A 25,453-nucleotide genomic window follows, 5' to 3' on the forward strand; every position below is an offset into this window, starting at 1 on the left:
AGAATTCACTCTCAATACATGTAGTTGAAAAATTAGACGATGTCCGTTTGTGCTACCAGACAAATGCAACTTATACGCCACTCGTTATTGAATTTTGCCTCGCGCTCGCGAAATTGGGTCACATCGACAAAAACGAAACCAACACTGACTGACGAAAAAAGCAGCGGGAAATTAAAGACCTAGTGAAACGATAACAACAAGTTGACTATCATGCACGGCCGCAGGGCAAAATGGAGCGGAATTTCATTCTAAACTCGGATCAGTCGTTGTATCGGATGGCTTACCAACTTTGGCCCAGCGCCCGGCGGGTACAAAGGAAAAAAGAAAGGAAGCCGGGATGAAAGATTGTCCTCCTCTTCAGGACTTGGAGGAGGGAACTGTATGATGCGGGATGTAGGCTAATAGATGCCCTCAGTGCCTCCCTAGGCCCGGAGTAAAGGTTAAGACGTAATGCATGGACTGATATGACTAGGATATAGGGCTCACAGACAATACGTTTCCGTTTATGTGAGAAATGGGGCCACCCATCGGATGCCGGTTGCTATCTGCGGGCAACTTTAGAACGACTTGGGGACTGCTTCCTCGCTTCGTAGCAGCAAACATGTTGTCTTCTCCGCTGAGTATAATGAGCAAGATCTCTAATAAACACAAACGGTACAAAGAAGTCATTTATCTGAACTCTGCGTGAACAAGGCAGCAGCTCATTTTTGCTAAATGGTTTTCAGTTTCATCGGAACGTTAACGCAGCCGAGAAAAATAAGAACTTAAGTTAGGATATTAAATATGAAAACAAGGATACCGTTTATCTGTGGTAACCATGGCATACACGATATGAAACAGCCAGACGATCACGTGGTTGAGCAATATATAAGTTTCTCCATAGCTGGAAAAGCCTTTGTGTTGTTTTCACGCATTAGAAAACATCACTGACGTTAGAGCTTTTCCCGCCAAGATTAATGCCGTTCGTGAGGCGATCAATCAAACTATCCGCGGTGGGGGCCGGGGTGATGTAGAGGACTATAAAAAGCGGCACGATTATAAATTGCGCTGGAACGGTTGAGAGGGCTTGTGGAAATGGCTAAAATGCTTGCTCAGTCTCCGCGGAATATCCTGACCCTCACATAAACACTTGGTGAATTTGTCCAGATACTGATATAAGCAGTCGCCTCTCTGCATTAACGAGAGGAAAGCTCGTGAAGATATGACTGGCGCCGCGCTGAACAAACCCTCGGTCTCTTTGTCAAGTTTGCCTGAGTTGGTATCCGACCAGTCAGTGCTTGAGTTCAGTTCGCATCTTTTTCAGTTCGTTTTATTTCGAAACAGTTCGAGTAGTCGATGGAATGGTACGCACTTTACGTCCAAGTAGTACAAATAAAATTCCTTGAATAACTTCCAGACATCTGTTTTGCTGAATACTATCATGTGAACCTTCCCATATCCGACAATATCACTGTCTTCCCGGGCTTTCTTACTCACCAATGAGAACATCTCCTCCTCTTCTATCAGACTAGCAATCTCGTACCATCCAAAGTACTCCATGAAGGCCGCCTTGGCTGCATTGTGGGAAGAATCGGGGGACACCGTCCTAAAGAAAGTCGGGTAAAACTCCCTGTCGGTGAGCGTCACTGATGTTGCGCCATAAGATACCTATATGCACGTTAAAATTGGATCAGCAGCTTTAAAAGAACATTACATTATTGTACACAGCCAACACAGTATAAGATCAGTAGATCCCATCCAAGGCAGCTTTTCAAAAGTTTGCAAATTTACCTTCCGACTATGGTATGAGCCCCAAAGGTCGATACAGAAATTGCTCTAAAGCAAATTGTCGAGTGTCGCGCATTAAAGGAGCTCTTACAATTTCTTGTATTAATACATTATCGGTTGTTAATAAAATCCAGCCAGTTTAGCCCAAGCACGTGGGCAGGATTTCGCCGCGTTCTTGTGTTATGCGCCTTGCCCGGCCTACATAACGATTACCCCACGGCATCCCACCATGCTGCGCGCGTAGTTCATGTGCACGTGCCAGATGGATGATATTTTGAAAGACGCGGGGTGCACGTTACGTGAACCAATTTCTATCAGAAAGACACGGCTGGGTGCACGGCGCGCATGGGCATCCCCGCACGTGTGACACGTAACATCAGATTAAAGACAGCACGAATTGAAGCAGGGCAAATGCAACATGAGCAGGCGTATTGCTTGAGATGACCATCCTGACAAAAAGCATCAAGATCATGTAAGTTACTTTGAGGGAAACTGACAACACCTTTTTAAAAGAAGGCAAAGTTTGTTGAACAGGGTTCATTTGAAGTGGGTCAATATATCAACTGCCCAGACTTATGCACAAACTTTTTTTGTCAAGCATTGGTCTCATTATCATCAAAATTAACCAACAGCGGGTGTAAAGTAATAATATCAATTTCTTTGATGTCTATTACGATGTTTTAGGACAATATTGGGGGACGAGTGACTTACTGAGATTTCCCAGCCATTCAAAAGTGAACAACAAAGCCTAGGCACAAAATGTGTCTGACACAAAATCATGAAGATAAGGTGGAAAAGTGAGATGCCGTGTGAAATGTCCTTTTTCACTTTGAACATCTCTAGAAATGATAAGATTGCTATGTGAATTTATAGCAATAAGAATGGTGATAATTTTTCAAACTGCAAGCACGTAAGAGGTGATACGTTCGAAGAAAGCCCATTGGGCCGGCAATTGCGTGAAACTCGTACGCCCTGTTCATTTTATTGAATACAACAGGTGACAGCAGAATTAAACACTGGGAGGGAAAGAATGCCAGTTGATAGGGGGATAACGAGTACGGCCGTGTTGCTTGATGGGATGAGACACTTTGCCGGCCGATTACCTTCAGAATATGCACCAGCGGAAAGTTATTGCCGCCTCAATACAACACGACACACAAGCACTCCAATTCTTCACCGATGGGAAGATCGTATCCAATTAGCTCATTGAGATCGCCCAACGCGGAAATCGTTTCTGAGTGAATGAAGTTGTTTCTGGATCGCTGGATACGATAAGACATTGGGCGCAATGAAGCGTAGATTAGACCAAACAGAGTTTGACAATGATGGAATATGTCACACGAATTATTTACTAGACAATGATAATGGATCGGGATTAAAAGCGTCTGGCAAACACCATGCGGTAAATTTCGGTGCCGAGCGCACATAAGGTCATTACTGGGCATTCGCTTTTTTTTCATCGAAATTGTTACAGTTGGCCATGTTGTAAAAGAACACACCCACTTCCCCAAAGTACAAATTCATGAATATATGGGAGAACTCTTTGCCTTCCTATTGCTAGTCCAAACATTTAAATTCTGCACTTCATAAGTCCCCTTTCCAGCGACTCTATTGGTACGACTGATACCCAAGTTGATGGCTTCGTTTTCAGCGGTTGATTATTCTTCTCAGCGCATTGATTTCAGTGCCCATAGCAGCATGTATCATTAAATCATGCTATTGGTTTCTCCGTCTGGTTTAATTTGTGTCTTAATATCGGTCATTAAACTGTCGGGTTTGTGAACCTTAAAAGTTCTTTTTAACATGTTCCCAAACGGGCCTTCACTCTGACCATGCATGTGTGGTCAGATCTCGGCATTCCCCCATCCGACTTATATTTGTCAGCACTTACCATGACGAGGTTCCAGTAGGGTACGATCTGCGCGATGTGTTTGGACACCTCGGAGCATTGGCTGCCCAGCAGCATGGTCATCTGGGGCTTACGATAGAGCTGATCGAAGAGGGCGTCTGCGGCTATCCCGGGATGGCACTGCAAAGAGGACAGCAAAATGGACTAGGCATAGAGAAATGACTGAACTATCGCACATCAGGCAAAATGAGAGCACTGGTGACCCTCCGTCCGTGGTAGCAGACCGAGAATATCTCTGGTCAAGACCGCCCCGGTAGTCTGGTTCACGGAGGTGCTAGGGACGTGTAACCCTGCTTCGCATGCACCGTTGATACCCAAGAAGTAGGGCATATCTAGAGAGGGTCATTATCGAAAGGTCTACTGGTAACCTGCTGTTTTGGGCATGGCTAAAATGCTTGGCAGGTGGAATTTATTTCATATTTCTGTATATAAACGTACATTAGCAATAATTATTTGTCTATACCAGCAATGGCCAAAGAGATCTTTATAATAGACATTTACTGACACTTTTTACAACGAACATCTTTTATCGGATATAATGTGACAATGTAAATGAATGTTCTTAAAACCAATATAGGCCTAAATAGGCCTATTAGTCGTTCGAAATGTTAGCAGTACTAGTTTTTCCAGAGTAATAATTTTGATTTACCGAGTTTGCAACCTCGTCTCCTAAAGTTTGTTGTTGCCTCTGTTTGCTTAATTGCACATTTCTGTCTTCCAATTGTGAACGAAAAACACGGCAGAAACAAACCAAAATTGTCGGGGGAATAGTTTGAATGGATTAGAGTCGAAATTGTGACGATTAACGGCAGCGTCTCAATCTGCTGCTGCCAGCTACCAGTAATATTCAATAAAAAATAGCTCGTGAGCGATACGCTATGTCAACTCCAATCATCGGTTACAGAGTTCTGATGAGCGGAGGTATCCCCGACAATGTCGGACCAAAGTCCTCTTTTAGGATTAGAAAGATTGATTGTAGCTTTTCGATGAATTACCTCTCTGAAATTTGAAGAAATATTGGCCAGGCCTTCAAACACAAGAAGTGTCACACTATAACGGTCAGCTCTCTACACGCCCATCAAGGAAAAATACCCCCCCCCCAAGGCACGCTTCATTAACCAAAGTTATCTCTGTGTTTTCGACCAGGCGATAAAATTGTTCTCAGTTTTATTCGTCTGAACGAGCAGTGCCTATATTTGCACAGATGATCACCCGCTGGGATTAGCCTCTTGGTCCCAAGCTGCGCGCCGAGGTAGCAGAGCGGTAAATGGGTAAATGGGAACCGGCTAATGTGCTGCTCGTCTCGACGGGATATCTGGCCTTGCCTGGACTGGTATAGTTGTCGCTGGAGTGTGCATCTGTGCCGCATAGCCAAGCGTGAGGTACTGAAATGATATGAGATTTATCTACTGACGATAGCAAAATGCACTGTCGTGCTACATATAAAGGTTGTGTCAACTTTCGAATCTTGTGAACGCTTAATGGTCGAAGCATATTGCCAGTCTTCAACTCAACAGTATTTTCTCTCTGTTGTAACTGAAAAAGGATAAGCTTAGATTATGCAAGTTAAACCTCGTGTTATTGTACACAAATTTGGGGCTTCATTTCTCATTGTAAGACCCACTTGAATCTCCGTGACTAATTATGTGTGTTTAGTCCATGGAATTTCGAGGAGAAAATGTTCGATTACAGGAAAGAAGTATACAGGTCTTAGCCGTATATAGGTCTTAAAATGTGCCCCGTTGCAATGATTAACCAAATAATGTCATGCATGGATGTTTACGAAAAGTGGGTAACTCACTTACGGTTTCAAAATAGCCATGCATAGCATCCAAATGTAATTATACTTACCTACATGTCCGGTGCATATTACTTATTGCAAACGAAGACAAATCTAACGCACTACACACACAGCGTGCTATCTTTGGGGCTCGAGTGCAGGCAGTTAACGTCACCAAACTGCCAAAGCTCATCCGACTCTCATTCCTCACATCTACTATATTTGTTATTGGCGTTAAGGCCGGTTCATACTTCACGCGAAAGCGAACACAAACGCGGATTTGTGACGTCAGATCAAATATTTGCGCTGCAAATTTGCAAAAGTTGAACACATTTCAACTCGAGCGAAATTTCTTTGCAAATCGTTTTGACATAAAATCCACTTCGCTTTCACGTTTGCCTGTAGTATGAACCGGCCTTTACACTGTATTTCATCTGATAGAATTACTTTTCCAAAAGCCAACATTTTCAAAATCCTGGCATCAAGGGATTTAATCCACGTGGTTAGGTCGGTCGAATGTCAGGAAACTCTATGGCAAAATAATTCTAATGGACGTGTCTATTAATTACGTTTGCCTTCACTGGTACTTGGGCATTACTGCGTGCCGTATTCGCAGGTCCCCTAAAAAGACAGGTGATTGTGAAAGATTGAAAGTGCAGTATCATTTGCCGATCTTAAATAAAATTAGACTTGACTCACAATCACATCAGATCGCGTTCTTTGCCATAATATTTACGAATTCTCAAAAACATGAATTGAAATCTGCAAAGGACAAGGAAGCCATTCTCCTAAGATAGAGTTGTTTTCACTTTCCAACGGTGACTTCGTTTCCTTCCTGGCATAATGATATTTTGCTACATAGATTACGTTTACATTGCTCAGAATGATTTCAAGTGGGTTTATCATCATGCTCGTCTAAATGAGTGAGAAATGGATTTGAAATCAAGTTGAACTGAGAATGGAAACGTCATTCCCATAACTTAGAAGTAAAAAAAAATCCGACAGTACAGTAGATTTTGAGACGCTTTCAATTATTGAAACACAGCGATTGATTATTCTTGAAACGGATGGAAATCTTTGGAGACATATTTTATATTTTGAAATGGTGCACCAATTACTTGAACCAAGCAAATTGTACGCCATATTTAAATTCCTCAAACGGTTGCATAAGATCACAAGCCGATCAGGACATTCCAAAAATTGACAGTGGGAATTTGGTGAAGGAAAAAATGGAGAGCTGCTGGCTGCGATCTTTGTTAGCTATCCATGGTAGAAGCGCATCTGTCAATTGTCGTAGAGTCCGCATTTTCACAAGGCCAAGCCAATCCGATCCGATTACCACGCGTATATCACATCCCGATATGGCATGTGTACTCATGGGCTTAACGATGTATGTCCGTAATGAGGGCAGGGCTGCTTCTGGAGTCAGCCGCGTGGAACATTTACCGCATGGAAATGCCGATGAAACGGCAGATGTTTCACGGCTTTTTTTCCAGAGTTGTTTGGCATCGCCATTTTGAGTATATTCTAATTGGACCATTCTGCGTGTTACCATCACACACTTGCACTTCCTCTGAAAAAAAGTCATATTAACGAACGTTCAAACGAGTCCCCTTTCATTATTTGTGAGCTGTCAATTAACCACCCACAGTCACGTGATTGCTGAAATCTGCTTACGTTGTAATAATACAACGTAGCACGGCACTGCTCCTGGCTGATGTCGGGTACAGTGTTCCGTACGAGACGTAGTGTTGGACTGCATCGTCATACATTTTCATGGATTATATCCTGAGTCTGGTACCAGGTGATTGCCTTCTGCATCCACGCAAATAAGGAGGTATTCTAGCCTGAGCTTCACCAATCAAAGGGCCCACTTGTGTCACAACCGACTTGGGGTAATAGCAATTTAGTAACGTTCTTCCTTGAGATAAGCAGACTTCTATCAGGAAGAGATCGAAACGAGCACTTTTGACTAGAAATCGATCGCGTAACCACATTAATAATTGCATAAAATGGTCCCTTTTTGCACTGTTGGATCACGGAGGTGTTTTTTCCTTCCTCCATGGTTGAATGTATTTCATGGTAGTAAAACTGCACCAGAGCTGCCTGTATGGCGTCTTATGCTAGGGGGTTTCATTACATTTTTCAATTTCAATTTGATAGGATTATTTTGTTTCTCATCCGGGGAAATTAGACTAAGGCTGTATCCGGGAATGTGTCAACGTAACCGGCCGACTGTAATCTGTTATGCTAGCCTTGACTCCAAGCAATCCCCAGCTGGTTGTGGTAGACCGCGGTCTGCTTGCTCTCCTCCTCCCTTCCCCGATGATGAGGAACCGATTGATTGAAAATGAGGACAGATGGCTGGATTATTAACCACATACTGCGCTTTAATAGCCCTGTCTCCAAGTAACAGACCCTCTTGATCAAACAAAATAAAGACATTAAAAAGCAAAATGGAAGAATGGAGCTTTATTAAGTACTGCCGTTACGCGTGTCAGCCAGAAGATGGTTGAAACAGCTATCACCGGCCAACGTGTTAGCAAATAATTGCCCTCGTACCTTGTATGGGTTGTAACACAGATAGCTTGTAACAATACATGAATAATTATGACAAACAACCTGTCGTTTGCATGCCGAATTTCTTTAGCAATTAATTTAACATAAAAATGGAAATACAAAATTTCGTACAGCGTACAAATGTTGGTGGAAAATGATAATATTTCAAATCAAGATTCACCAGTCAAACATTTCGACCAGAAAACTCCAATTCAGCCTCTTAGATTTGAAGTCATTTTCTCTCTCTTTAGTAAGTTAGCTTTTAAGTCACCTTTTGGAAAGCACACATCATTACCAAACAATTGTGACAAATGGAGAGCAGTGACGCACAAAATGTCCAGCGCGTAAACAGTAAACACAGTTATAGTCAAGCAAACACAGAAAGGCTGCGCTTAGAAAACTCTCGATTTCCCGCCAAGAATTCGCGTCAGGCGATCTCCGCGCCTGACGCAAGTCCCTATCAGTCAACGCCATCGTATTAATCAAGGCCAGATAGAGAATTGTGACACCCTGGAGAAATGGAATTGGCATTGATAATTAAGGGCGCCATTCCACATGTTCGTTGGTCCGTTCCGTATCCACATCCGTTAACCGCGCTTCACTCCTGTACAATTTCAATTAACAGTCTCTGCAACTTACTCATAAGGGCGGGAGGCGTCTATTAAAAGGCGCCCTTTGACACTGGCCAGACAGTAAAATTCGGCAATGTTTGGAACGTTTGCACAAGTGAAGGTCAAGCGACAATTCGTAAATAATCATTAGTGCTTTGATCCATTTACAGATGGTTGAGACCTGTAGCTCATGCTTAAACTTAAACTTTGCCTAAAATGAGTATTTTCTGTATCGATTTTTCAAACAAAATATATGCCATGGCGTGAAATGTGGGCTTAGATTATGTGCACTTCGTTTCTAATAAATCTAGAAGTTGTTTAAGCTGCACTTTGACTAACAAAAACGACGACCTTCCATGACACATCATGAGTTTTGTATAATTGGTTTCTTTGAAACCCCTGCAACGCCAATTTGAGTAATAGAGAAAGGGTAAGGCTGCAGCTCAATGTACGTCCAAAACTGTCTTTTAACGAAACCTCGTCCCATTTCCAAACTCTGGCAATTGTTTGGAGCTCCTACCATGAAAGATGGCGACGAAATGCTGTTTAGCATTGTTGATATTCTGCTTTTTCATACTCTAGTGCGCCCGGACCCCGCATAATGTTGCCATGGTGATTATTAGTTAGCATAATTGCTCCACATGGGCTGTGTAATCGCAGTGGCATGAAAAAACTTGAAGAAAACACTCCACTGCTGAAATGACAGGAAAATATACCTCAAAGCCTTCTTTAATGGCGTATAAACAAGTGCGATTAAGAGTTCGCTTGAAATCGTATTTCTATATTCAATTTTGTTTCTGACAATATAATTCAGTTATTTTAATGTTACCATATGTCAGTTATATTGGAACCAATGACCTTATTTATAAAATGGTTATATTGAATTTGAAATAAAACTTCATGGCAGATTGATTTTATTTATTTAAAATTTTTGGGTTTATTAGATCTAATTGCACTAAGAAGCATTAAAAAAGGAAAGTGAAGCATGGAACCCAAAATGGTCTGGTGCCAACTATTTGGCAGATATCAGATCGCAATGCATAAGATAGATTCAGGGAACATGCTAAAGTAGCGTTTTTAGAATAAGGAATATTATTTACCGATTGTCAGCAGAAACCCCCAAATCACAGACACAAAACAGGAAACCAAACAAAACAGAAAACACAAATATAAAGCAACGCAGACTGTGTGGCTAACGCAATTAGAACCTTCTCAAAATTCTTCCTACACAGTTGGTAACTTTACATGAATCTTACGGGGACCATATCGACACAACAGCAATGCAATTATAAACTTTAATTGATAGAACTGGAGAATTTATGATGCGTCGTTATTAAAGGTTTCCATAATATTTAGACCACATATCGGAAAGTGAGCAGCGCTAGGCAGACTCCTGTCATTTCTTCTCTGGGTGCTAGCCAGAAATTACATTATGTGAGGATCAGAGAATATAGAAGGAGCTAAAGGGAAAGAGCTTGGTTTATAAGCTTGGGGGAGGAGGAAAAAAGGAAACATTAAAATCCCACGCATCTGCCTGGGATGCATCTGTTCATGATGGCGGGCATATTGGCGATCCAGCCGCCAGCCCTGTACTGGCAATGAGAACTGATGCGTCGCCCTGTCTCTAATTACTCCCCTCAAGGGAGAAAGGGGGGAAGGTAGCGATGAGAAGTGTGGGTGGTTGGGTGAATGATGAGAGGCTCGAGGCGTGACTCAAGAAGAGAAGGACGCGAAACAGAAGTATAAAAAACCTTTACACGAGTTGGGCGTAGATTTGATATTAACAGATAGTAATGGCGTACTGCATAAACAGAAAAGTGCTTAGATTAATGAAAAATTTTTAAGGTGGAGAAGATGCGTAAAAACCTTGCCAAAAATTAGCAGCTTATCTAAAAACCTGTCAGTTGATACAATAGTAATTCCTCAAACCGATTTTGATAAATGTCATAAGGGAAGTACAGACATCTCAAAGCATTGTGCGGAGTTCACTTCCATGATTTGTATATGGATACATGAAGCAAGGATATACACCGTGTTCGCTCTCGGGGGAGCGAGATGGCATGCAACTGGTGCAATATGAGCTCTAGAGGGCGCAGGGTGTTAATAAAATAATGCCAACCATGACTTTTGAAGGTTTCACTGTAAAAATAAACGTTAATGTTTTAACGCCCTTTAAACGCCTTCCTGGAAACACTTTATGAACATACTGTGGTGTTAATAATCAAAAGCCAAACAAGTTGTGGTGTTTATTTTTAAAACAAATAATTGTGGATGCGTTAGGAAATATGGACTCACTGATATGTTTCGGTGTTAATAACAAGACATAAAAACACGATCTTCGGGTTACTATTGAACACCGAACAAGTTTCATTTCTATAAAAAGTGTTTAATTTTAAACGGTTTTAATAACGCAAAGATGCGTTTGTAATGGGCGTTGGTTTTTACAGTGTTGGGTGCAGTTTTCTAAAGGATGCGGAATTTGTTTTGTTTTAATGTTCATGAGTCTTTCTCGTTTGTAAGGACTTGCGCTTCATTATTTTTATCTGGCTTACTGTATAACATTCCTGACCACTAAGGAATAAGTTTGCTGACCTTTTCTCTGCGGCATTTTTAAGAGCATCCTATACACAACGTCTGCACCAGCGCATTATTATTTACTATAACAATGACTTTTTCAAATGCTGGAACGAACTGATGCATTTCAGCCACTCTTTCAGATTTTAAGGCAAGTTCTGTTTAAACCAACGCTTCAATTGAAATGATGTAGAGCTAAACAATTTATGTAGTTACCTGTCACATTTGTGTAATCTACACTTATCGTTTCGGAGCACTTTACCAAATGTGACTTTTCTACTGACTAATTTCCTTTTTTTTTTTTACGATACTTCCACATTGATTAGCAACGCATAGTTTTCAGTTCACAATTTGTTTGGCACAAATCAAGATATAAAATAGAACGATAAACCACAGCCAATGCCTACATGTGTTTCTACACTATGATGTCATAAATCGAAAAGGAAATAAACACTCAGAATGACTGATGCATTTTGCATTGCCGTGGACGTAACAACAGAAAAATGCTCTCAATGTCATTTATGGCCGATATATTTCATCGATCACAACTTGTAAATATGAAGCGACTGGCATTTAAAAACCGTTAATAATAATAAGGCCGAAAGTACCCGCCCGCATACTTGAAATTTGAAACTGCAATTTGAATTTTTTTACCGCGAATGATTCATAGCGTTTTGTTGCGCTTCGCTAGATCCAAGGAACCTGGTCGCTTATTTTTGTTTGTCTCTGTTAGATTCCTCAGTCGCTGTTTTCCACGATATCGGTTACGTGCACAAGAAAGGCAGAAAGGTTGGCCGTGCGGTCCAGTGTCAATCGGTCGCTGAATGAAATGCCGCTTTGGAATTGAAGAAATCGGCGCAGTATTGATTCCAGGAAGCATACACAAGAGTGAGCGCAATAACGAGTAAATTCATTTGTTCTCTTGTCAATGTTCTATGTTCTGTTTCGATATAACGCATGTTATTATCTACTTTACTCAGTTTTTTATTTTAATACAAGCATTACATAAAAATTTGAAACTTTCTAGTAACTATTTCACCGAAGATTTCCTATCCATCCACGGAGCAAGATTCCTGTGGATGTGGTGGTGATGAACAAACGTTCTTCAGCAGTGCACGTGGAAACACAAGACTGAAGTGAATTGTCTGACATTACGACTTGTCTTCAAGGAGGAGCAACCCCCACCACACACAGAACACCAGGCGTACTGTTTTAGTAGTTTTGGGGACATTTTCTGGGGACTGTTAACGGTGTGAAGACATGAGAAATGTCACCACAACTCGATCCTAAGTTGCCTAGCAAAAAAAAAAAAAAAATCCCCCCTTTACGCGGTGAAAGCATGCCCACCCACCATCCGGTATTCACATAACCAAGCGGAACGATGTAAGCTGGCGTCCACAGAAAGAAAAATTGTCCAACTGACAATAACGAGTAGGAGAGCATGACAAGATACGAATGAGCTCTCGACTCGGCGTTGACAGGGTTGACGGATGAATCCTCCTGCGTGTTATCAGTTGCTGGAGTTATGAAAATAAACCAAGCCCAATTGTCGACAGTCCTCGAATCGTCGAATAAAACGATCTTTATCGAAACTAATTATTATCATTACAACAAAGATCGAGAGAATCGATAACGCAGTCTGGGAGTCTAATTTCACATTTTCGTCGTGTGTACTATCGCAAAGAATAATAAATCCAATAATGCCGGATGACACTGCACTTAACAGCGTCTGTATTTTATTTACATTAGGTCTGATGGCAATTACACTCCGGAGACAGCAATTTCATCGCTTAAGAGATTACAGTCTCAGAACCAATCCTTTACTAACTCAAAATTGGATTCCCAACGCTTAATACGTAATAGCCGTTTAGTGGAGAAATGTGTTGACAACATTATGTAAACCTCGACTTGACAACATTATGTAAACCTCGACTTAAAGGGTGTTCACGGTCTAATAAATGACCCCAAAAAGTGCATCACGAGATATGCCCCAAAAAAGGACAAATTCAAAAAGAAAGACGCGGCAACACGTGACGTCTTATTGAAGAACAAGTGAGTTTCTCTCCTAGGGTTCACATCCAGAATATCACCTCAACTTCAAGCAAAGAACGAACGGAATATTTCAACCTTCCACATTTTGAAGACTGGGGGCAAAGGATTGCCTTATGACTTGAAACTTCTTTGTTAATCAGTTCGAACAATGGAGGAAGGCAAACACGTCAACAATCTCTGGAAGTAAAGTGAAGCAAAGTGGACTTGCTTACTTTTTTTAACAGTGAAGCCGACTGCTGACCCATTCAGGATGGATTAGGCTGGACCTATCGCACGTCCCCAATCTGTGTAAAAAATGGTCAAGTTTCTTTTTACAAATTACAAATCTTTCAGAACCTGCTACTCATGTTTCATGTCGTAACCACGCCAGATGTCCGCCGTCGGTCACATTATCTCGGGATCTCTTCCTCTATAAAAACCGCCATCCGAGCAATTTAATTATCACGGCCCCAGTTTATGGTTACCTAACCATCGCTGTCATCGCACGGTAACCGCGACTCACCGTCTGGACTCCGCGGGCGAAATTGAACTGCGAAACAAAAATCAAGTCTCGAGACAGAGAGGGAAAGAGAGAGAGATTGTCCATGCTGCTGAGCCACATTAGGGCATCAACCCTACGGAGCCGAGGAAAAGGTGACAATATGATGTTATCACAGATTTAAAGTAAATGCTAGTGGAAACTGCTTCTTCATGTAAATCAATCGCTTACAGTTAATTGTCTTCATTTTGACAGATACGTTTGGACATTTACGATTAAGCACGTTCGTAGATTACATACGTCACTCACTTTTATACACCTAATTATTGAAGAAACCATTTGAATCACTTCGTGATATACCTCATGGTGTTTCAGATGTCCAAGAACAGTCTCAGCGAAATTTAAATGGTTTCACAAGCTACATCGGCTGCATAATCACACAGCTATTGCATTTTTTAGGCTAGCCAAATCGTTTGTGACGTTTTAACACGCTGCTCAAAGGATGTTAAATTTCCAATCTCTAAGCAATTATGCATAAAAGCATAGCTCCCTGTACGAGCCCTTGCGTCTCGAGTAATATCCATCTATATATTAGAGTATGATGTCATCGCCCAACACTTAGGGCCTACAGGATCCCAGATGAGTTAGATCAGTCAAGTAACCCTGGTCCATAGTTGCTGGCTAGGATTTAATCAATGTGGCAGCACGAGCATGGATTTTAAGGAGAAAATTAAATCAAACCTGAGCGACATACACACTTTGAAATTTGAAAAGCGTTTCTTATACGTAAACCGAACGTAGGAAAACTAACAGCAGTTAGATTCCAGCGTAAATATTTATATCTCCGAAGGCTTTACACTTGACATTGTTGATAACGTTTGGCAGGTTTTTATAAATATACGTGGGCCAATGGTCGGGCAGGGTAAGTTGCAGTTGGGACATAGTGTTGGAATGCCTTCCGGTGGTGGTGAATCCACCATTGTGCGGTCTGCCTATATGGATGCTGCTTCTTTTACAGGACTATAATACGGCCGTTTCACAATAGTGCGCCACCAATAGTTTGCAACGCGTTGGCCAATCACAATGCGCGTAATTTGTCAACCTAATGCGCATTTGGAAAGGGTCGACAAATTTCGGGCGTTATGAATGGCCAACGTGTTGCAAACTCTTGGTGGTGCACTGCTGTGAATCGTCCGTTTTGTTGATAGAGCATTGACAAGTTGATCGAATGTGAGAGCCGCCGTGTCCCCATACGTCTAGCGCGATGAATCAACCCAACCCTTTCCTGAACCTGAAACTACAATAGCCATACTGATATATAGGATGCGTCTGCTCGTCTCTACTCAAGATAACTGCTAAAAGTGTTTCGACCCCTCTGCGCACTACCCGTTTTCCCCTCCCCGCTGGCCCTCGGCGAGCCGCTCACGCCCGCCGGGTCACACAAAAGGCCTTTGAACTCTTCCCACGACGTTAGTTAGTCTATCCTACACAATCTCCCTCAATTGCAGCTTTTCTCCCCCTCTCCTTTTCTCTTTCTTCTTTACCAACCGCTCAAATCTAATTTGATGAAATGATAAATCTCCCGCAATCGCGAACTCTCCCTTCAAATCGCCCCCGTGAATTGAACGGGTCAGGCGGAATCTAGCAAGCGTAATGAATCTAATTGGCCCGCTGTCGAGCTGCAATGCCACGCCATTACGACACCAAGACCTTACGTATAAAGCTTTCTTAGATAAGCCTGTGTTGGTGCATATATACGGATTTGCAGTTGTCCTATCAATCCGTCCCATAACTTAGACATTTTACTCACAATTCAGGTTGACCGGGGAAGCCTATGTAATAAGTGAGGCTGTAAATTAGATTCAGTTGGTCGTGCAAGATCATTTTGCAAAACAATCACAGGGATCCATCTTCTAAAACCTCTGACACACTGCAGAAGCCTCTTGAGGCAATCCAGTTAGCGCTGTTTTCCACCGCGGTAACAGAAGAAATAAATTGAAGAAATTAAAACCAAAACATATCCTAGGTGCACACTTGGCCTAATTATATACGACGCAAACAATACCTCCATTTGGCTCACACATTGGCTTAAACGCAACCTTTATGTAAGCTTGAAAATGTGAAACCCGACATCACGTAAAGATCAGTATCGGACAACAAATATTGCCCCAAATAATAATTATAATATCCTGCCATTTTCCATTTAACCTGATCATTTCTTAAACGTGAAGCCACGGCGCCAATTCGTCAGCACTCGAAGAGTAATGATCACCACGAGCTCTGAGAAGTTTCAACCTGACTGTTTGCAAAGCTGATATTTCTAGGGGACTTTCTCCTCGGCCTGCTAAAAAAAATAATTTTATTCGTTTACCAGCCTGCTAAAAGCCACTCTTATCTTTGTTGCAAAGGTTGTAGTGGGTTAATGGCTGATCCTATTTAAAGGAACTTTGTCGTCAACATTTTCCCGGTACGCGGTTTACCAAGCTGTCGTTGATTGGTGAAGCCTTATCTCTTTGTGAATAATCAAAGAAGAACCATTCTGATCTTTGATTCGTCCCATGCATATTAACTTTAGCAGGTTACCCATTAACTCTGTGTGATAATTAAATAAACCTGAAATTTTTAACTGGGTGTTGGTTAAGTCATCTTTTTCCATTTTTCCAACAGTCTACGCTCCTTGGCTCAAAAGAGGAAGCGACAGTACACATTCAAAAGACGTAATAGTTCAAGATAATGCTGAATATCTAGTTCCTAATACAGTACAGTTTGGCTCTTTGTGGGCGAATCTTGGTGTATTACTCTTGAAATAATATGCATTTATGAACTGATGGTATCCCAGTATTTTGACGCTACGAGTACTCCTCTCCACTGACATCTCGTTTAGCCACACAGTATTCCTAGAGATCGTCTGGCATCCGCTCAAACAAGACGCTGTCCTTCCATTTTGGCGAAAATGACCATTTCAAAGTTGTGTTTAATCATTAAAGTACATACTAATACTTGTACATGTATTGAAACAATGAAACGATTTCTTCTCGTGCCGTTGCAGTGGAATATCTTTATTGCTTGTAACTGTCAGGTTACTTTCAAGGAAAACCCGCATTATAATAGATAGGGGTGGCTTTCGATTGAATGGTAATCGACACCGAGTCCTCCTAACGACCCATTTGATAAGGCGACACTGAAACCTTTTTACTACTACAAAGGCCACGGAGTTTCGATTGCGTTTTTTTGTATTCGTAGGTGTAATCGGAACCAACGCGTACGGAAAAAGGGTTGCACTTTCTGTCTCAGCTGCGACTGAATCGTGTTGGCTTGAAAAGAAAACTCGAATATCTGCTAATGCTCCAGCAACCTTACATCTCACTATAACTTTATGTTCAAAGAAAGTCCGAGTAACGTCAGTACCGTGTACCAATCAGACTGTCTTTGCACTTTGAAACCAAGTTTGCTCTGTCTGCTGGTTATTTTAGAGGAAAGGGGAAATGGGGAGCTATGTTGAACCGAAAGTGCCCTTTGCGTATAGTGCATTCAAGCGCGGCACACCATTTGGTGCAATTGTTACGTTCTTTTCATCAAAATTTTCTGCAGGTAGGCAAAAATATCAAACGGCTAGCCACGTGATAGAAAGTTATCCTCGTCGGGAGTTGACCCTTCAAATCAGAGCGCTTCAAATCCTTCATTGCTTTTCCATCATCGGACTTGTGCATCTGGCTGTTACCCAACATGTAATAGCCAGTAAAATGATGGGCCAGAGTGTCAGTTGGTATAATACAAGAGCTCACAGAGGTATTGCCTGACCCAGATCAGGCTGTATTGCCTGAAAAACAACGACAAAAAAGATTTGGCAATGGCGCGTGGAGATCTTAAGTCCTAAAATCCGGGGAGATTTACGGTTGCATCTCGCTGCTGCCGTGCTCTCTAGACGGAGGAAATGAAGGCTGTGGTCGGCTGTAAAGGCACAAGGTTTATTGGAATGTCACGTCAGCACAAGATGGTCTTGGCCAAATTCCATACCGTATCTGTTTTTAATACTAAATTTGTCTTGGTCGCTCGTTGTGCACTTCGACATCAAATCCCATTAGGCTTCATGCGCCATTACCAGTATGGTAAATCCAAAATTTCTTATGTCAATAGGTGTCCGTTGTGTACTGCAATTTTGACGATGTTTTTAATGATGCAAATTGTTGAGATATCTTCCATAATAAACAGTTATAAGACTCTAAGCAAAAATAGAGTGCACTAAAACGCATCTGACATAATACCGTTCTTCACAATGTCGACACTGACCATACCCTTCAACAATAATTGTTGGAGGATCTCTGTGTAAGTCGACTTTAAGAGGACAACAAGACTGAGCAACGGCAAGGCCAGCCACAACGGAACTTCACTTTTGAACGCTCAATTTTCGACGGTTCCTTCCTCCCACGTCAGACTTGTCGGTGCCCCCGGGGCTTCCGGATGGTGATGCTCGTTGTCCGCGCTTATTTCTTGAAGATTCTAAGGATTGCAGTTTATACGACGTGTTGAGAGCAGTACTTGGCTGCCGGAGTAGCTGGGCTCGTAAGCTAACCTGCCTTTACGACGTCTAAATTGGATTCACAAGTGTAAGGCTGTAAAGAGTCCTGTAAAACGTTCGGCCGTTAACAGTTCAACGAAGGTCCTTAAACGGTGCTTAATGTTATCTCCATCGTTTCAACTGACCATATGCGGTACGCAGAATTGCTTGACCTGCTTTCCGTTTTCGTGTGTAGTTGAGAGCTATGCCCGTGCTCTAAACAGCGAAAGAAGTGGTAAAGTTCAACTGGCACGTAACGTTTTCTTATCATTTGTGTAAGAGTTAATGATATTTTATTTTTAGAAACTCTTGAAGCTTGTAAATGTAAGCAGACCTCTGATCTGTAACCTTCTGATATCACTCTGGCTTTTGGTCAAAGTAAACACTTGTTTTGGGAAAATACATACAGAACTGCAGTTCTGGCAGCAGGGCGTGTGCCAATTTTACGCAGAGGATCTTGTGAAATTGAGACGTGAACTCGCTGATGCCCCACATCAAACATTACCAGATTCGTTCATCTTCCCGCCCTGCTGTGGTCACGTGACTGCCAAGCTCACGGCTGTTTTTATTTGGTTGATACTGCGGAAGAAAAATATGTATTCAGCGGAATTCGGCCGCCTTGATTAGGGCTTCGGAGTTCAACGCCGTCGCTGGAGTTTCGGACAGAGAGGCGCCAGACGACTCGGGCAGCCTGCGGACACGAGGGGTTTAAGCCACTCATAATGAGGTGCGGACACGACAGGCCGGCAGATATGGGGGGAAGGAGAGGGGGTGTAATGGAGAAGCAATTTCCGCCCCACACATCTCAATGTCAGCCGGCCTCAGCGCTGGAGAGGATGCATCTTAAAGGGGTATTCCTTCTAGACCTGAGAGCAAAGTAGCTCACATTCAGCACTGCTGGTCTTCCATTACCCTTAAGAACACAACCACCGACGGTGCAGTGCAAAGTCATAATAGGAACCTTGCAATCAAAAAACTGAAAAGACCAACCTACCTTGTCAGGTGCCACAGACAAAAAAGAAGCATTTAAACTTCAAGAAGTCCACTCAGAACTCTTTTAACCATTACGCAGCCTTCGGTCAATTCTCGTCTTTGAGGATGATTAGAATCTGATGATAAGGTAATGCCAACTGATCGAGTTGGGGGACATCAGTATGGTGGACTATGGGTGACCAATAAAGTATCGCCATAAGAAGTAGTCATACCTTTGTTCTTGAAAAGTAGTCAGCAGGCTGAAAGCATACATTTCAGGATACTATTTGTATGGCGTTCTCACCGCAAACGAACGTGTTATGTACCCTACTGTTTGGAGCTAGCTTCGGGAATGGAACTCCATTACTGCAATGCCAGTGGGTCGGCATTAACCCCGCTTGCGTTGCAGCTTTTTGGCATTGTCTTCTGAAAGGAATTTCGTCATGTTCAGCCGTGCCCCCCCCCAAAAAAAGCGGTTGAATGGGCATACAAAATAATGGTGGCGGCAGACGAGGAAATTCCGAACGGCACGTAGCATAAAATAAGCATCGTATCCGATGACAAGTGGTGGTAATCGAATGATTTTTTTCTTTCTTCGTCAGAGAAGGAATTAACTTCCTTTTTCCCGCGTGAAGTGTGTGCGAGTGAGTTGCAAGTGCTGCTGACGTGCCGGTGCAAAACATTTTCCGCAGCAACCGATGATTTACAGTTTTATTTTAAAAAAAAAAGCGAATTTCAATCAGCTGCGAAGAGACTGGAAAGTTTGTCGATCGAGTCGACCGGTCTCTGGTGAAATGTGATGAACTTGTCTGAGGCCGCTTGACGGTTGAAGCTGAACACCCCGAGGCACTTGTTGCCTGTCGCTGTCACTACCGCCAATGAAGCACTGTCAAAGGGTGGTATGGTGTAATGTGCCGTTTGGGCTAAAAACGCATCGTTAGGAAAAACCGATTTCTCCATACGCGTCAAATATTATTGGGACATCTTGATACGTATTTACATTTATATATGTTTGCTCTGTAATGAATGAAAGCGTATGTATGTGGAAAACCTGGCGGCAAAACTGGTCCGTTCCTTTTTTTCTCTCTTGACAATGAGCCTGAATGAGGAATTCATTTTGAAAACAGTGCGATACCTCAGAAAGCTTGGTTTTAAATTTCCTTCCAACAGCGGTCTAATTAAGACTCCTTCCCCCCAAAAATGGTCTTTTCAGATTTCACACAAACTCCACTTGCAAGTTGGTGACGGTAAAGTGCAGTACAAAACATTGTACACAGCTAATCATTAGCAACATGCTCTCTGCCTACCGCTTGTCGACAACAGTTTCGGTGGCAGGAACATTTCTTGACATCAAACATTCAGCCTCAATGGCCTGCCTCCCTCGTCCTCATACCGACTGAGGGCGCTGCACAAATTATCAAATAACTCAAGTTTGTGAACTCTTGGCTCTGTTTTCCGCCATTTTCACCGCTGATCCCCGCATCGTTATTGATCAGCCCTGTTAAATTGGAGCCAAACATGATGGTCCAGGTCGGTAAACACAACTTCGTCTTTTCTGATATTAAAAGTGGAAAAATATCATCCATGAACATGTGGCCTGCAGTGACCGCACGGGCCGAACTTTGGACTTCCGTCCGCGTCAACAGAACCGTGCGGCCAAGCGATTGCATTCCATCTCCCTGCTGTTGAGGAATATCGACAAACAGGGTATAGTAATCTTGAGGTAATTGGTGGCTGAGTAGAGATAAAGCCGCGTTGCTAAGAGCCCCGAAGTGTTGTAGTGAAGGAGAAGAGTCGTCTCAATTATAAAGCAAATCAGACACATTATTGTTGTAATGCTAAATTGAATGACTGCGTACAAATCCCTCGTGTTGAAACTCAGTGCATTAAATGGGATCCATTTCATTCAAACTGTCGTCACTAAAGTATCAGTCCAACTGAGTGAGTTTGAACCCTTACGAAATGGGAGAATAACAAGGGAAATATTCTCTTGAGTCGTCCGTACTTATGAGGAAATGGACCTGTTTAGAGCTTTTTTGTAAAACAAAATGTGCGTGACAAAAAAAAGATTACATGTAGTAGTTTCTTGAAATACCAGAGGTACATTTAAGCAATGATTGGTCTGCGTGTTCATGAATTTATCCCACTGTAATGTCAAACATTTGATGCCACTGTTGGCTGAAATTTATGTGAAAACCAGGGCACGGCGTGCACATAAATAGTATTCGATAGTATTCTCACAGGGTTGGTTATAATAGAACTATCCCCGTGCTGTATTGTTGATTCATGTAAATTTTGAATGAAGGCCACATTCATAACATTCATAACAGTGCAATATACAGACCACAGCGTGAAACAATACCACTGGAATTGTGTTATTATTAAAGTCTCACACGATGATATTGATGTTGCTATACTAACAAAACGACATCAATACCCTTCATTATTAATAACGAACCGGCACAAGCACATTAGCCAGGCAGTCACTGTATCATATCTGAATAATGATACTGCAATGAATGAACATTGCTGCAGCATGTTTGATTTGCTTTTGTATCGACTAATCTAATCGATGAACGGGCATTTCACCACACTTGTTCCGTATATCGCTTATGAGCAAAATGACCTTCAGAAATCACTTTGGTATAAGAAACTTGGTCAGGCTTGCAAACCTGGCAGTTTAAAGGCCAGTTATAAAGTGTCATTTTCAAGTTCTCACATCGTCCCAATTGAAATCATAACGGTGTGACTTAAGTGATACGGAGCACATTAGGTGCCATAGGTCTAGGAAAATTTATGCAATACGCGCTCGAAATTTTCTCCCAAATTTGTAATGTAACCTTGCAATTTCTAAAACTCCGTAACTTGTTTCCATATTCTTATTTCTTATGTTCAAAAAAACCTGACGTCGTGTGATGTCGATGTCATTCGTCTGGTCAGTATCCAGGTGTTCATACATGAATTTCGGAGCTTTCCTGAGAAAATTTTTAAGGTTTTTTTTGACCAAAGTTCCTAAACTGTACTCACGCCGCGCAATTTTAGTCCATCCAAGAATTGCCATCTCCGTTTAAAGTACCTTATTCTTGCCCGAGGCCATTGACTTTACGTCGCTGGGCAACGCCACGGCCATCTGATGTTGTTCATCATTTTCAAAGATAGATCAATCACGCACATGGATGAACTAAACCATTAAACACGCCAGAGCTTACATATTTTTATAGGTCTGTCCACGTTCATGAACACGGCAAAACTCGATTACGAAGCGCACACACAAACATGTTACACTAAAAAGTTATGACTTTATGTAATAGCGAATCACTGGCTTAGTGCCTTTTCCACAGTAATGTATGTGTAGCATTCATGATGATGACTCAACCCTCAGGATGTATGATACGCAGTGATCTGAACAAAAACATCTCAAGCAGCTTTCTAAGAGATACGGCAGACTTCAGGATGCCCTAAAGGTCCTGCGTTTTTTACTGTAATTTGAAACGGTCAGCAGTCTTAATCTTATTCTCAGATTAAGGAGTAGTTTTAAACGCCATTCAAGGCCCAAGCGTATTTCACATTTGTTACCAACCATTCCAAAACTAAAGTATGGGTAAGATTAATGTTTGAAAATTCCTCGCCCAGCTCTTAATTTCCATACTGGTACTTTCCATTCGATCTACAGTGCAATTTCTGCCTGCAAAAGGCTTTGGTTATTGGCTATAACAAGCATTGAAAATCGTGGACTTTGTTGGGCCACGTTAACAATGTAATGAAATTAAACCATCAGTGTTGCATCTGCCTGTTAAAAGTCTCCAGTGAAAAGTTAACTCCAACCTTCCTTTTATCTGGTTTGCGTAGCAAAACCAGCCTGAAAAGTAGTTTGCTGTTAGACAGTATCCTTTAACATCCAAACAAATCTGCCGAAAACCGATCTGTAATTTACGATCACAATTGCCCAGCAACATTTTATGCTGGCAGAAATTCGTGCTTAAATACACAACATTCAAAAAGCATACACATGACCATGAGAAAAGCGGAAGATCCCTTTTGGGTAATCCCGCATCTCATCTTCCATTTCTCGTTTCACACGAATGTACACCTTGCCATTTAACGGCAAATGATTCGAGGACATCGAATTGATAATAACTATGACTAATTGACACAATGATTTGACGTTAATATATTTTTATTGGTTAGGACTGCCTTTTATGACGTCGGCACTCCAAAGCAGAATAAATAGTTCCGACGCCAATGTAAATGAAGGTACGTCGGTCTAGAAGGAGAAGTGAAAACAAGAAACTCTAATGGGGGTGTAGAAACCCATCAGTGGCATTGGAAAGCTGCGGCCGGCCATCTAAAAGAAAGTGTTTATTTATCCACTCCGAAAGCCAACGAATTATTGATGTTCGAAGTAAGAATGTCAAAGCGGCCAAGATGTAAAAGCTGCTCCATTGTGAACATCGTTTAATTGCTGGTGGATATGTCAAAAGATCAACAGCCTAGGTTAGTGAAAAAAATTCTTTTTCCGGGGGGGGGGTTCTGAATTGCCAGCGCACAGTTTTCCCATCATTATTTTTCCTCAACAGCTCCTGGTACAAATCGGAATCAAGAGACGTTCCCCACTGTTCACAGCGGAAATCTATAGATTGTTGTAGCAATTATGTTATTTAAATATGCGTTGAATAAAACGTGTTATAGTATTTGCATGTCAACGTTGTAACATCTGAATCATGACCACAGTTATGCAGTACGGTGAGCCCAATAGCAGCTCTAAACAGCACCATCAGAGGCGTTAAGTACAGCATACAGGAAGAGAGTGAAGATGGCTGAAAGGGGTGCGTGCACAGGGATGAAATGATGCAGATGAAAACACACTCGTTGTTTGTGAACACACGCCGTTTCAGATTCTCACTTGAGTGAAAAAGCATATTCTGTTTCTTCCTTCCAAATTGATCGGCAAATTCCAAAGGGCGGTGCGGAGAGCTTCGTCCCATAGATAGCCACAATGTTTATTCATAAACAAATTCAAGTGTTCCTGATGTTAATTAATGCTGAACTTCGAGATTGAAGAAAAAAGCCAGCCTTTTCGGCTTTTCGTCCGTCCCTCATAAAAATGCAACGCCATCGTCCGCGGATTAAATCATGCGCCTGATTGAGTGCGTTGCAAACCGATGGAAACTTCTGATAACAGGCGAGTAAAAACTGTCATGAAATACCGATCGCCATGGAAATGGCCGACGTACATTTAAATGCATCATACATCATACTATTTCTACCTGAGATTCGAGAAAATCGAAAGCCGCCACGATGTTGTCTGTGTCAACACATCCGATAAAGGGAAGAATTGTGACACTTGCATTCCTGGATATCCGGATGTGTTACTGTGTGAACTGTCTTTACTATGGCTGCCACTTAAATGCTTATTGTAGTTTGAGTCTTTCACGGTATTAAGAGACAACATGTAAAACGTTGACCACATTCTACGATCAAGAGCCAATTCCTTTGCAAGTGACCACTCAATCCTACACCATACACACACCTGACAGCTGACCGGCTTTAATTCATTTTTATAAATGGCGCTTCACGGCACAAACACACACAAAAATCGAATGCCGAATAACTGATGAAGGGGACACCAAGGAAATCTAATCTATAACGCTGCCTTATCACCGCCTGTTAGTCCTTGCTGTGATTTATAAACATTTAAGTCAGCGACGGCGAATCTTGCCTGCCAAGACAGGCATGCGAGGCACGGAAAATCAATGTCACACGCCGTCATCGGAGAGTGCAAGTCGCGAAGCCAATGTTCCGGGTCTCGTTCCCGTCCAAGCTGATTTGTTTTTGAGTACCATACTTACACTAGTTAAGTGCGAGGATCTATACTGCTAGCGAGTTTGGTGTCCTTGCGCGGAGTGATATTAAACCGGCTATTCAGCTTCCACTGATAGCGAACGGCCCATTACCGGAAACTGGAAGTCAGATGTCATCGGAATCTTTATACAATTATGTGTGATTTAATGCTTGTAAAAATGAGACGATTACACATTCTCCACATTCAATAAACCATCCAAGATGCAAAGATATTGTCCAGCACCGTAGACAGGAAATGGTCTTGTTGTGTCATATCCTCAAATTTGTCTCTGACGAGTCCACTCCAATGTGACTGTTTGCAGGCCTTGCAGAGCGTTATTTTGCAGTCATT

The 25,453-nt window shown here is 42.0% G+C and overlaps 1 protein-coding gene across 2 annotated transcripts in view; it reads right to left on the bottom strand.

Moving 5' to 3' along the window:
* Window positions 1–25,453, bottom strand: part of LOC110977020 (gamma-aminobutyric acid type B receptor subunit 2-like) — a 53,245-nt gene that overhangs the window by 16,276 nt on the left and 11,516 nt on the right. The window contains exons 2-4 of one of the 2 annotated variants that reach the window (XM_087131865.1): window positions 13,465–13,536; window positions 3,659–3,796; window positions 1,477–1,647 (exon numbers count right to left, since the gene is read on the bottom strand). In XM_087131865.1, the coding sequence (XP_086987991.1) occupies window positions 1,477–1,647; window positions 3,659–3,796; window positions 13,465–13,497 (342 nt within the window). In that variant the 5' untranslated portion in view covers window positions 13,498–13,536. The remainder of the gene's footprint in view (window positions 1–1,476; window positions 1,648–3,658; window positions 3,797–13,464; window positions 13,537–25,453) is intronic. The other variant, XM_022230776.2, reaches the window with a different exon arrangement.

This window comes from Acanthaster planci, unplaced genomic scaffold, assembly GCF_054643075.1.
Source record: "Acanthaster planci isolate LZ-2023a unplaced genomic scaffold, COTS_SCS Contig22, whole genome shotgun sequence".
In the NCBI taxonomy this organism is placed as follows: Eukaryota; Metazoa; Echinodermata; class Asteroidea; order Valvatida; family Acanthasteridae; genus Acanthaster; species Acanthaster planci.